At 36.1% G+C, this 14,999-nt stretch overlaps 1 protein-coding gene across 4 annotated transcripts in view; it reads left to right on the forward strand.

Moving 5' to 3' along the window:
• The window catches only part of LOC123529466 (NXPE family member 2-like), a 63,900-nt gene that overhangs the window by 42,470 nt on the left and 6,431 nt on the right, over positions 1 to 14,999 (forward strand). For all 4 annotated transcript variants that reach the window (XM_045309810.2, XM_045309806.2, XM_045309807.2 and 1 more), the window contains exons 3-6: positions 336 to 481; positions 1,669 to 1,946; positions 2,638 to 2,903; positions 12,181 to 12,359. In XM_045309810.2, the coding sequence (XP_045165745.2) occupies positions 336 to 481; positions 1,669 to 1,946; positions 2,638 to 2,903; positions 12,181 to 12,359 (869 nt within the window). The remainder of the gene's footprint in view (positions 1 to 335; positions 482 to 1,668; positions 1,947 to 2,637; positions 2,904 to 12,180; positions 12,360 to 14,999) is intronic.

Below are 14,999 nucleotides of genomic sequence, written 5' to 3' on the forward strand. Positions count from 1 at the left end.
GTGATTTTTATAGATAGAAACAAGTTTGATTTGTTTTCATATTAAAGATTACTTTTTAAGCTGTGTAGAATATTAATTTTTACATGTGTTTTGTGTAAATGCGTATTTGTGTGTATATAATTACTAATATATAACCCTTGTACTATCAGTTTGGTGTTTTTAATTTTTTTTTTTTTTGCAAGTATGGGTTTGGATGATGGATAGGCTGTATTTGTAATTTAGCTCAGTGAAAGGTATTCATAATTGGAAAATGTATTTGTGTATACTTATGCTTGCAATATATATAGTTTTTAAATTCTATATGAATGGAATACCTTGAGTTTTTCTTGTTCCAGTTACACACCAAAGGACTATACCACCGGTGATCCAAGTAATCCAAGGTTTTACAACCTTCTTCTGGAAGAGGAAGCGCTCAAGTTTGAACGATGCAAAGATATAAAAAAAGCAGCTTCTGTACAACGATCAATAATATCACTGACAAGTACCAACCATACTTTACTCATTGATTTTAACCTTTACTCTGCTAAATATCTGAAATGAACTGGTCCATCATTCAGTTTGGGTAGTACCACTTATTACCAAAGGGATGTTCACTGAAAAATTACTGACTGAATAGCGAACAGTGCAGACCAAGAACAATTTGCCACAAGCAGGCTAAAGGTTAATTAGGGATGCTGGATCACTTCAGTTTGGCATTACGAAATAAAGGGACAATAATTTATACAAGTTTTTTCTCCTCATCACCTACATAGAGCTTTTGGGCTTTTATATCGTCAGTTATGTTCTTTTGTTAAACAGTTCAGAAATACATGTGTTTGCCTCTTTACTATAGCTTTGACATTATTCTTTGGATTTGCTTAATATCAGTTCCTATACAGCCCCAAAATCGTGCATACACTGACGAAATGTTTAATATTTTCTCTATTTCTCGCCATCGTTATATCATTATAGAACTTCTTCCACTTGTGGATGCAAACGCGAACATTCCAACAATAGTTCAATATCCTTTCATGAATGCCTGATTTCTCCAGTTTACAAAGTTCGCACAACCACGCATCGAAATTGACGTGGGCGTTATCTTCTTTGATAGCTTTTGTGAATAGATATTTATCTTCTCACTTTCAAGCCATTTCAAAACAAAATGTGGGGTTATACAGTCATTAACAATCGCTCTAACGTGAACTTATGATTTTTGGGTAATTTGCCAAAGCATGATACAATAACTCGAACACATATAATAGTGTATATCAATAAAATAGTTGTTTCATTTTTACCATCCAAATAATTACGCCACTGTTTTGAAAATTTCATAATTGTGGCTTTGTATGTCTGTTTGGTAGTAACTGCGGTATGTAATGCACTTGTTTCACCTATGAATAACATTAATTCACTGAGAATTTAATGAAATGGGTAATAGACGGGTCTCCCAGAAAAGCATATGCTAAGGACGTACTGTGGAGACGCAATAGTGTTGGAAAAGAGCTTTTGATCCGTATGTCAAGGGTAGAATGCATCAGTTGTAGAATTCAGCCATGGAATCCAAAATACATTTCCAATATTATGGGCTAGTGCCTTTCAAAAAGAAAGAATTCATCACGTGTAAGCTGTGAAAAAAAATCTTTAAATTCTGTACAGAAGTAACTTGATGGGTTTTCTTTTCTTTTCCAGATCATGTTAATAGGACATACAACATTGGTGAAACAATTCAAGCAACTGTAACGCTTCATGATGGTTACAATAAACGTAAATATTCAGGAGGCGATCATCTGAGAGCGAGAATACAAAACAAAGTACTAAAGGCATCAGCTCCTTGTATAGTAACTGACAACAAAGATGGAATACAAACGGTTGCGTGTGAGGCATTGTGGACAGGGACTTCAACAATCATCGTAACTCTAGCACATACAGTAGAGACAATTGCTACCAATTATCGTCTTAAAACACAAGTAGGTTTGCAGTTTGTACTACATATTGTACATTTGGGTGATGTCATTTTACTCAATACATGAATGTCAAAGATACAGACAGGATATGTAGAATCCGGACGAACGGACAAACGGATGCTGCAATTACTATATGCCGCTAATTGGGGACATAAATCGTTGTTGTCTGAACAAACGCTGAATACCCGGTATATAGACACTTTCGGATTATTTACAAAAATAAAACGTACACTGAAGTATTAACATGATTTAATATATCAGGATTTAACTTCCAGTAACTTGTATGGAGTTTTCAAAAGTTAACATTTTCTTATAAGATTATCATGAATATTAAAACATCAGAAGTACGTCACTCGAACAAGTATGGAATTTTGAAAGGTGAAACGTTTAATCAGTATTATATCTGTCAGTATTTAGCTGTTAAAAATAAGGGTTGATCTGATAATTGGATATCAAAATGATTACATATAAATTACTATTGTCAAGATTTGCAACAAATCGCATTTAAGATTAATAGAGTAATGTAATTACAAGAGTATTGTATCTGTTAAAATATGGGCTGATCATAGAACTGGATTCTCTAGCTATTTACATTTAAGTTGCAACTGTTATGACCTACTGCAAAACACATGCCAGTCCTAGAGTAACCAAAAGCAAAAATCGAAATGTAGTAATGTTATATTACCATAATCAGGTTTTAGCAACTCATGTTCTCGAGGGATTGTTCAAAAGTAGAAACTACAGCGAAATCACTACCTGTCATCCAGACAATATACATCTTCTGAAGCACACAAATTACAGCGAACTTTGTAATATGACATACATGAACTCAGGAATGCCATTTTATTGCGGGAAACCTAAAAGCGAGCATTTGCTGTGCGAAGACTGGCAGTTCGTTAGACAAGCGGAAATGTTCCCGGATTTTCAAACTACACAATGTGAGCAAACGTTATTGAACAGGTAACTCAATAGCTTATTAATACGAATTTCAAGAAATGAAAGATATTATCAGAAAAGTGTGTGATGAAAAAATCTTGTTAAACAAGATATTTCAACTTATGTTAAGGTTTAGAGTGTATTGAAAAGCCTTAAAAAGGTGAATAGATAAATTTATTCAGATATGAGATCACAATAACATACATTTAAACCATGTAGACAATAAAATTTAGCATGACAAATGAAGTTTATTCTAAACATAATTATGCAAAAATATCTACCGGTAGTAGTTTAGAGTTAGTCAAAGAACGGATTTGTTCGATACTTCAACATGTAATCACGTTTACTTATTTGTATTGTTATATGTTTTGGTCCTTTCGAATCATGTAGAACATTCAATTGTTCTGTTAAAGCCGAGTTGTGTTGTACATTTCATAACCTTGCATCAGCAAACTCAATCTTCCTAAATTTCATTCACTTAGCGCTCAATATAGGTCTAAGCTGAAGTTTCACTGGTGGTGTTTTCAAGATATTATTTTCCTGTCCTGGTTAGCCAACCAAAATAGAGTAACGTATATGGTCCCGAACATGTCGTTAGGACTCGAAGAATACGTAGGGCTATTTTACTAACCCGTTCGCTGGCATCTGCCCCGGGGTCCACTTCCCAATTTGATTAAGATCTGTATGTAAGCTTGTATATCAATAACCACTGGTGGGATTCGACACTTGTTCGCTGTGATGATTTGACATGCCGTACGCGATTCCATAACTCTAGATTGCATTTTTACAAAATTATGCCCCTTTTTCAACAAAGTTTTTATGTTTAAGTATTACATGTATGCTGGTATCTCAGTATTCACAACTAGGTAGGCCGTGAAAGGATTGAAACGCCACACACTTGTTCGCTGTGATGATCTGACATTCAGTGCACTGATCCCATAGCTCTCTTCTTTTTAGCTCACCCGAGCCAAAGGCTCATGGTGAGCTTTTGTGACCGCTCAATGTCCGTCGTCCGTCCGTCAACAATTTCTAAAAAAATCTTCTTCTTCAAAACCACTTTAGAATTACACCAAACTTCATAGTAATGATCCTTGGGTGCCCCCTTTCAAAATTGTTCACAGAACTGAATTCCATACAGAATTCTGGTTGCCATGGCAACCAAAAGGAAAAACTTTAAAAATATTCCTGTCCAAAACCACAGGTCATAGGGCTTTGATATTTGGTATGTAGCATCATCTAGTGGTCCTCTACCAAGATTGTTAAAATTATCCCCCTATGATCAAATATGGCCCCGCTCTGGGGGTCACATGGTTTACATAGACTTATTTAGGAAAAACTTTAAGAATATTCTTGTCCAAAACCACAAGGCGTAGAGCCTTGATATTCGGTATGTGACATCATCTAATGGTCCTCTATATAGATTGTTCAAATTATGCCCCTGGGGTGAAGCGGTCCTGCCTCGGGGGTCCCAAGTTTTACATAGACTTATAAAGGAAAAAAAATCTTCTTGTCTGAAACCACAAAACCTAGGCCTTTGATATTTGGTATGTAGCATTGCCTCTACCAACATTGTTCAAATTATGCCCCTTGGGTGAAAAGAGGCCCTGCCCCGGGGGTCCCAAATTTTACATAGACATATAGGAAATTTTTAAAAAAAAATTCTTGTCTGAAAGTTCAAGGCCTAGGCCTTTGATATTTGGAATGTAGCATTGCCTCTACCAACATTGTTCAAATTATGCCCCTTGGGTGAAAAGAGGCCCTGCCCCGGGGGTCCCAAATTTTACATAGGCTTATATAGGAAATTTTTAAAAAAAAATTCTTGTCTGAAAGTTCAAGGCCTAGGCCTTTGATATTTGGTATGTAGCATTGCCTAATGGTCCTCTACCAAGATTGTTCAAATTATGCCCCTGGGGTGAAAAGAGGCCCTGCCCGGAGTCACTTGTTATATGAGTTATGTAGGTAAAAATACTTCAAAAATTATCTGATCATATTTCCTAGACTGTTTAATTATAATTACTTGATGACCCAAAGTAGGGGTCATTTGACTGTGACATTGACCTACTGACATACTTTCTTGTTTTTTATGATACAGCCTTGAAATTTGGATGACATATACAGTTTTGCACATGGATCTTTAAACTGACTTTCAGTGACTGTGAATGTGACCTACTGACCTACTTTCTTAATATTTTAACATCAGTTTGACATTTGAAACATGTAGCTCACATTACTCAGGTGAGCGATCCAGGGTCATCATGACCATCTTGTTTTAACAAAGGTATGATCCTTTTTCTACTAAGCAATTTTAATCTCTTTTTGATCTGTTATTCCTCAAGCCTTATAAGAGAGGAAAGTTCTACGACAAAAAATTTTTTCCCTCTTTTTCACTGGTTTATGTCTGTATTTTTATGCCCCCGAAAATTGCACTGTCCGTCCGTCTGTGCGTCCGTGCTTGCATCTATGCAAATTCTCTTCCAGGCTTAACTCTGCCATCCATGAAGGGATTTTGAAAATCTTGGCATACATGTTTACCATAATGAGAAGATGTGTCATGCACAAAACACAGACCACTAACTCCAAGGTCAAGGTCACACTTAGAGGTTAAAGGTTAACATGATCTGTTTTGTGTCCAATCCATAACTCTGCCATTCATCGAGGGATTTTGCAATAACTTGGCATAAATGTTCTCCATAATGAGACGAAGTGTCATTCACAAGACCCAGACCCTAGCTCTAAGGTCAAGGTCACACTTAGAAGTCAAATGTTAACATGGTCTGTTTCTTGTCTGGTCCATAGCTCTGCCATTTATCAAGGGATTTGAAAATATTTGACACAGATGTTAACCATATTTAGAAGATGTGTTGAACTTATGACCTGGGTCTCCTAGGTCAAAGTCAAGGTCACAAAATGATTCATACCTAAACTATTCTGGCATATTTTGCGCAGACAAATGTAGCATTCTTGGACACGCTTCGGGGGCATTTGTCACCAATAGTGACAGCTCTTGTTATTATTGACAATGATTTTGAATAATTGAATATTGCTGTTCTCCATCAGCTCTTATTTAAATTATGAGGTCCATTGTATACATCTCATGTCCTATCCAGTTTGCCATAAGCCCACACTTAGTAAGAATTACTTACAATGGACTTCATAACTTGAACTAAATATTTAGCCTTTAGCCTGCTGGCGGCAAGTGATTCTGCCTTTGCGACCAGTGCAGACAAAGATCAGCCAGCATGATCATGGCCTGCACTGTTCGCTGTTCTGTTAGTTAATTTTCAGTGAACACCCTTTCAACTAATACACAGTGGGGAAACCACGTGACTAAATCGGATAACGTGCACGCAAAAGTGCTAAAAATAGGCCCGCTTCAGGTATGTTTTTTCACTATAACTTTTTTGATCCGCAATTGTTTTAAACGAGATGACGTGCATAAACCCCGCAATAAAAAGTTCTTTCAGCGGATATATGTAACTTGATGAAACCCCCTCCCGTTTTTACGTAATCCTTGCCCAACCGATTCGAAAGATGCAAAATATTTTGGTAACGAACACGTCTGTTCACAAGTTACGCATCTAGGACATATTCTGCAGAGAATTTTCGCTGGAATGTAGGTTTAGAATAAAGCTTGTCATTGTCCAAAGTCCTGTACCAAATTTTTAACATGACTATTCATGAATATTGAAGATATCGTAAGACAAAGGGTGCGGTAACGTACACGTTGCGGTTTTCAGGAGGTAACGTACACGTCATTTTTCCCCAGAGGGTAACGTACACACGTCAAAGACTATTTATCACGCATGTAGAACATCTTTGTTTTTAAATGACTGAATTGTAAACATTTTGATATTGTTAAAAAAGATGCAGATGCTGGGAGTAGGCTGTTTTTCTTTCGATAGGCTATTATATACAGAAATGCTACAGTGAAAATGAGCAGCAGTTGGAATTTTATGTTTTTCTTTCGATAGGCTATTATATACAGAAATGCTACAGTGAAAATGAGCAGCAGTTGGAATTTTATGGTCTAAACGTGTATGTTATTTTGACAAGTAGACATTGTTAGCAGTTTCCATTTTAAATGTCAACTTGTTTTCTTTCCAAATATCAAAAGTCGATTAGGTTTCTGGGAATAAACCATATAGTTTTGTCTGTCAGCGGTGTTTAATCAAATCCATGTGTTCAAATCTTTTTGATGACCCCGTTGAACTGTAAACATTTTTTGGTGTTGTTAAAAGATGCTGGAATTAGTATAAATTCCGACCGATAACTCGAACGAATAACATGTTTGATAACCATGATTTTCTTCATTAAAACATTTCAATACAGAAAATCTTTTTGTATAATATGACAGCATGCACTTTATTTGTATCATTGACAACATTTTTCAGTTCAGTTATGCATGGGACCATAACAATCAACCAATAATATAAACACGTTGTCGTTTAAACTATCGTGCGGGAGTAATATGTTATTCTTTCTGGAGGTTAGTGACATATCATTTTGCTGGTCAGCTAGATATTCATTTAGACCTCCTTACTGAAACAACATATCAGTATTGACCTAAATTTAGCATATCTAAAGACTATAGCCATTCCATGATTGATTAAGTTATAAATGCTGACATATTCTGATAATATAGATCTATAAATGCGTCAATTACATTCAAAGCTTTAAAATAACAGACTCGGTTAAGTCACAAAATCAAATATCTTATATGTTTTGATAATGATTTTATTTTTTTCCTAATTTATTGTACATGTATAAACATTAAAGAGATTATAATTAACTATTAAACTAAACTAAGCTATATTGGATTGCGATTTTATAAAAATGTGAGTATTTTTAAACAAGTACAGATAACTTAGACAGTTTTTGTGTCGCCTGCTACAAAGTAGCTGCGACATATAGGTATCACTTTTCCGTCGTCTATCTGTCTGTCCGTCTGCCGACTGATAGGCGTCCGTCACGCTTCTTGTCCGGAGCATAACTCAAGAAGTATTAATGGTGCTAATTTGTTACTTCACACAATGATAGAACACAATGGGAGGATGTGCAGTATCGAAGAACCATAACTCTAGGTAGTCCCATTTTTCAGTTATAAAAATCCATACAATAATTTAATACAGTTGAGTACTGATTTCATGAATATCAAATGGATAATTTGACCTGTCGATGAAACACAAAGTTACCTTCTTCGCAAGGCCACTCATATCAACCACACATGTGTACAGTATTTTAACATTATAGTACCAGATCATCATTGGCATAAGTATTCATGTATCTTTAAGCCTTTGATGATATGTTGGAACTTTTTAAAAGTGTTTAATGTTATGGAATACAGTACATGGGCGTACCCTAATATTAGGAGCCTGGCCAAAGTTGTTGTGAAATGCTGACGGACTGGAAAGCCCGCCATCGAATAAAGATTCCTTTGAAATTTAGATTTAAAGGAAACCTTTATTTTTCACGTTTTATTTTACTCTTGAACAATGTTACCACATACATTTATGATCCGTCTCCGTTGTCAAGTGCTTAAGGTCGCTTATCTCAAGTCGCTGTAACCTCTTACTGATAGACGGTCATGAATTCGAGCCCCTCGCTAACGATATGCAGCCTGATTGGGACTCAAATCCGGGGCCTTTTACTTATAAGGCAAAAGCTCTACCGACTGAGCTTACGAGCCACTTACACATTTCCCCAACATTAGTAATTAGATTCGATCTAGCGCATACACCCCTGCAACCATAATTTCAGGACTCCAACGCTAAGGATAAATCATAACATTACAAGCGCTGTAAGACTTTCCATGCAATGTTGCCACGTTCAAACGTTATTTGGGAAAGTTGACAGTTGCTTATAGAGAATGGGAGTCTAGTACTTGCTGTGGCATCATTTTAGTCGATCCTTGATAGAAAAAAAACTTAAAGTGTATAGGTTTCTTTAATAATTTATAATTTTAGATCGATTGTAGAGTAAAATTCATACACATTATATCGTCCACTCTCCATGACTGTTTCCTTGAGTTCTGCCAGTACTCGCGAGGAACGAATGCATTGTGATGGTAGCAGTCAAATACTGCGGACGTAATTCGAACCCGCGGCCTCCGGGCTACAAGTCCAACGCTCTACCCATACATTATGATCTTAGATTTAGACTGATAAATTAAAAACAGATTTTGATGAATTGAATATATCCGAACTTACCGATGTCTGGTTAGATGGGCTTTTGAAGAGTAGTTTTTCCCACAACAGTGGTAAGGACACGCTCCACTGTGTCTCTTCTCGTGCTCTTTAAATTACTTTTTCTCCGAAAAGACTTTCTGCACTCCTGGCACATTTATTCATTCTCCATGCTATAAATAGATAATAATTATTATAGTTTTAATGCTGTTACCCTCGGTGCAACAATGATAACTATGTGCGTATTAAATGTTAATACTTATTTTTGTTTGTCTTTGATTTACGTCCTCTTTCAAACGTCATAATCATATGGTGCGGACAACTAAACTAACCATCGTTACTGGAAAGAACAAGTACTAGGCTTCCATCCCCCGTAAACAACTGTCAACATTTTCACTCAAAGATACATGGTCGGTTGTGCATATGATATATTTAGAGCAAAATAATTTCAAAATTTTATCATTTTACCTTTTTATGTATAGATATACAAGAAACGTTTAAAGAGCAGTAAACGTATAATTATTTCCAAGTTAGGGTGAGGAATGACGCTGCTCATTTTCACTGTAGCATTTTTGTGTATATACTAACCTATCGAAAGAAAAACAGCCTATTTCCAGCATCTGCATCTTTTTAACAATATCAAAATGTTTACAGTTCAATCATTTAAAGACACCCTTACAGAAGCAAGCCTCTGTGGCGTACATGCTGCGTATTTGCTGTGTATATGCCGTGAACACAGTAGTACGCCAGAGGAGTACATTTTACATACACCGCATGCCGCGTACATGCCGTGTACTATTTCGACGAGTACACAGCATGTACGCAGGAGGTCACTAGTACACTTCAAGTACGCAGCACAGACTCTGAAAATTTAAGGAGTACACTGCATGTACGCAGGAGGGACTTGTACAAGAAAATAGTACACTGCATGTACACCGCAGATACTTTGAAATTTGTGCAGTACACTTCATATACGCGGGAAAGACTTGTACAATTTCTTTTGGCATTTATACTTAGTTTTTTTTTATAAGTTAAAGTCTGAAGTAAACTTCATATACACGGGAGGGACTTCATGCAGGAAGGATTTGTTCATTTTTTTTTTTTTTTTGGAAGCAAGAACTTGATTTCCGAGTAACTTTTATCTTAATAGCATAGAATAGTTCAGATTACCGGTATTCTGAACAATAAAAATTTGCCAAACTATTTGCAATGTTCATTTGTGAAGCTTACATCTTAGTGATTTCTGAGCTGCACCTTGCATGCAGTGTAAAAATATATTCTTTTTCATTTTGAATTAATCCTGGAGCTTTCTAACTTGGATAATTGAAAAGCCTTATTTGAACTTCGTTGCATTACATTTTGTAATACATGAAATAATTACAAAGATAATGCCTCAACAGCGCCCGAATGAGAAGAATTAATAGCTCTCACTGTTATTTGAATACTCTTAAGCAAAACACCACTCTATCATGTTTTATAAAGGCTTTAATGCTCATTATGTTAACTCATTAAGGCCTCACCAAATTAAAAAGTTGTTTATCGGATTTGTCGCTCGTATATTTTCAGAACGTTTTTGGCTAATTGCGCTTGCCCCATTGGAAAAAATCAATCCAAAATTTTTTGGTGCGCTACTTTTTACGGACGTAAAAGTGTATAAATGCTTATATAATTCCAGTCCTAGATTGTTCTCAGATGGATTTTAATCAAAATAAATACATACTACGCACACATCGTCTATAATAAATCATAACACTTATATTTAGTTGCATTAAAGTTGTTTCCCCTTGATGCAGTTACGCCATTTTCTTCAAATGTTTACCAAATTACATGCTACAAAAATTGATTTATTTCATTGAAAAGTGGATGGAGAAAAGCATACTAATTTATTTGATAACATCAATCTACATTATTTTGGTAAGGGTAAATACTTATTGATGCATGTCACTTACCTTTTTTCTGTTTTTTTCTGTCCAAATGATCAGCATTTGCATACGAAAGTTGGTGGGGTACGGAATTTACATTATCACAGCAGTTTCGCCACAAGAGTACACAGCATGTATGCAGCAGGAGTACACAGCATGTACGCCGCAGGACTCGGGCCAGGAGTACACAGCATGTACGCCGCAGTAGTACACAGCATGTACGCCGCAGGAGTACACAGCATGTACGCCGCAGGGGAAGTACACCGCAGGCTCATTTGCATGTGAAAAGTGTATGTGCCGCGTACATGCTGCGTACTATTTCTCGCATACTAAATTCCTCCAGCGTACATCCTGTGTACTATGTAGTCCACAGCATGTACGCAGCAAGTAGTACGCGGCAGAGCTCATTTGCATGTCAAAAGTGTACTACAAACGTACTATCGACGTATGTGCGGTGTATATCCTGCGTACTATTGATTTCAGTACACATCATGTACGCATCATATACGCTGTATGTACACAGCAAGAGTACGCAGCAGGCCTTTTTCTTCTGTAAGGGCAAATATGTTCTACATGCATGATAAATAGTCTTTGACGTGTGTACGTTACCCTCTGGGGAAAAATGACGTGTACGTTACCTCCTGAAAACCGCAACGTGTACGTTACCGCACCCTTTGTCTTACGATATCTTCAATATTCATGAATAGTCATGTTAAATATTTGGTACAGGACTTTGGACAATGACAAGCTTTATTCTAAACCTACATTCCAGCGAAAATTCTCTGCAGAATATGTCCTAGATGCGTAACTTGTGAACAGACGTGTTCGTTACCAAAATATTTTGCATCTTTCGAATCGGTTGGGCAAGGATTACGTAAAAACGGGAGGGGGTTTCATCAGGTTACATATATCCGCTGAAAGAGCTTTTTATTGCGGGGTTTATGCACGTTATCTCGTTTAAAACAATTGCGGATCAAAAAAGTTATAGTGAAAAAACATACCTGAAGCGGGCCTATTTTTAGCACTTTTGCGTGCACGTTATCCGATTTAGTCACGTGGTTTCCCCACCGTGTAATAAGTGGTACTTTCCAAATTGAAAAATGGAACAGTCCATTTTCGAAATTAGCAGGCTATAGGTTAGCATTCACTTCAAAATATTTTAGTGTTATTTCATTATTACAAACATCTTTATTTCAGAGGAAAACGTACTTTTAGGCAGACCTTAAGTGTTAAAGTAGAAAATAAAATTGGAGATAACCACGTAATAGACAAACCAAGTGTACCTTGCTCATCATACAATAGTTCCCTTTTGTGGCGGTCCAGAGGACAAACTGGCTTTTTCTTTAATGGAAAATGGAATCTTCGTAATTGTTTTGGTAATTTTTGCACACTCTTAAGTTTGTGTGATTTTTGCACACTTATGTAATTCTGTATGATTTTTGCACACTTCCGTAAGTCTACATGATCTTTTAATCTCTATGTGGTTTTTGCACACTTCTGTAAGTCTATGCAGTTTTTGCACACTTTTGTAAGTCTATGTGATTTTTGCACACTCTTGTAATTCTATCTCTTGTAAGTCTATGAGGATTTTGCACACTTTTATAAGTGTATGTGGTTTTTGCACACTTTTGTAAGTCTATGAGATTTTTGCACTCTTTTGCAGGCTACATGATTTTTGAACACTCTTGTAAGTCTATGTGATTTATGCACACTCTTGGAAGTCTATGTGATTTTTTGCATTTTTGTAAATCTATGTGATTTTTGTGCACTTTTGTAAGTCTGTGTGATTTTTGCACACTTTTGCAAGTCTGCATGAATTTTGCACATTTATAAATCTATGTGATTTTTGCACACTTTTGTAAATTTATGTGGTTTTTGCACACTGTTGTAAGTCAATGTGATTTTTGCACACTGTTGTAAGTCCATGTGATATTTGCATACATTTTTTAGTCTATGCGATTTAAGCTATTAACTATGAGGGCTGTTTAACAATAACAAAAAATATATCGCTGCCAAAAATTACTATAGTGTTGTACAGTTGCTGATGTAAAATTAATTGTTCCTTTATTTCAAATCAAAGAGTAAGAGAAAACAAAGAAATATTTCAGAAGAGAGAAATAATAAGGTGATACACAAAGATGTCGGAAAAAAGACATTATTTCATCTGACTTTAGTAAATATTTCAATATTTTCATCAAGGTTAGTAGTACCTAGTACTCCATCAAATTATACGTGAATGACACATAACTAGAACACATTTGTGTCCTTCTTTGTATAAACTTAACTACATCTACTGATCCATGATTTTCACATTATTACAATTGTTAATTAAGATTCTAAAGTTCTTCAAAGTTCTAAACACAATAAATTCTTAGAACTTTGTGTATTATAGAACAGGTTTCATTCATAAAAATATTTAGGGTCTAGTTGAATATAAGTGCATCAAAAATTCCATTATAAAATACAATGTAAATGTCTGTCGAACAGATCCTTTAATTGTTGTGAAAACATTTCTTTTCACAAATCTTCAACAATTACACTTTCCTAATACATTGTAACATTACAGCCTAAGGTAACACCAATTTAAGATAAATTTCTGCATACGTCACTTTAAATGAATCTACATGTATGTACATCCTACGCTTCAGGCAATGCCAGTCTGAAATGAACTTATGTACACCCTACAATTTTGGCAATGCCAGTCTGAAATAAACTGCTTTAGGTAACGCCAGTCTGAAATGAACTTTTGTATAACTTATGCTTCAGGCAATGCCTGTCTGAAATGAACTTATGTACACCCCCCCTACCCTTTAGGCAATGCCAGTCTGAAATGAACTTGTGTATACCCTACCCTTTTTTAGGCAATGCCAGTCTGAAATAAACTTATGTATATCCTACGCTTCAGGCAATGTCACTCTGAAATGAACTTATGTGTAGCCTACGCTTAAGGGAAATCCACTCTGAAATGAATTTACATACACCCTAAACTTTAGGCAATGCCAATCTGAAATGAACTTGTGTATACCCTACACTTCAGGCAATGCCAGTCTGAAATGAACTTATGTATAGCCTATGCTTTAGGGAAAGCCAGTCTGAACTGAACTTACATACACCCTACACATTTGGCAATGCCGGTCTGAACTGAACTTATGTACACCCTATGCTTTAGGCAACATCAGTCTGAAATTAACTTATGTACACCCTAAGCTTTGGGCAACATAAGTCTAAAATGAACTTCTGTATAACATACGCTTTAGGCAATGCCAGTCTGAAATGAACTTAAGTATACCCTATGCTTTAGGCAATGCCAGTCAGAAATGAATACGCTTCAGGCAATGCCAGTCTGAAATGAACTTACATATAACCTTCGCTTTAGGCAATGCCAGTCTGAAATGACTTCTGTATAACCTATGTTTTAGGCAACGCCAGTCTGAAATGAACTTTTGTATACCCTACACTTCTGACAATGCCAGTCTGAAATGAACTTATGTATAGCCTATGCTTTAGGGAAAGTCAGTCTGAAATGAACCTACATACACCCTACACTTTAGGCAATGCCAGTCTGAAATGAACTTATGTACACCCTTCGCTTTAGGCAATGTCAGTCTAAAATTAACTTATGTACACCCGATGCTTTAGGCAACATCAGTCTGAAATAAACTAATGTATAACCTACGCTTTAGACAATGCCAGTCTGAAATGAACTTAGGTATACCCTATGCTTTAGGCAATGCCAGTCTGAAATGTACTTATGTATACCCTACACTTTAGGCAATGCCAGTTTGAAATGAATACACTTCAGGCAATGCCAGTCTAAAATGAAATTACGTATACCCTACACTTTAGGCAATGCCATTCTGAAATGAATACACTTCAGGCAATGCCAGTCTAAAATGAACTTACGTATACCCTACACTTTAGGCAATGCCAGTCTGAAATGACTTCTCTATAATCTACGCTTTAGGCAATGCCATTCTGAAATGAACTTATATATAACTTATGCTTTAGGCAATGCC

Source organism: Mercenaria mercenaria, chromosome 13, assembly GCF_021730395.1.
Source record: "Mercenaria mercenaria strain notata chromosome 13, MADL_Memer_1, whole genome shotgun sequence".
In the NCBI taxonomy this organism is placed as follows: Eukaryota; Metazoa; Mollusca; class Bivalvia; order Venerida; family Veneridae; genus Mercenaria; species Mercenaria mercenaria.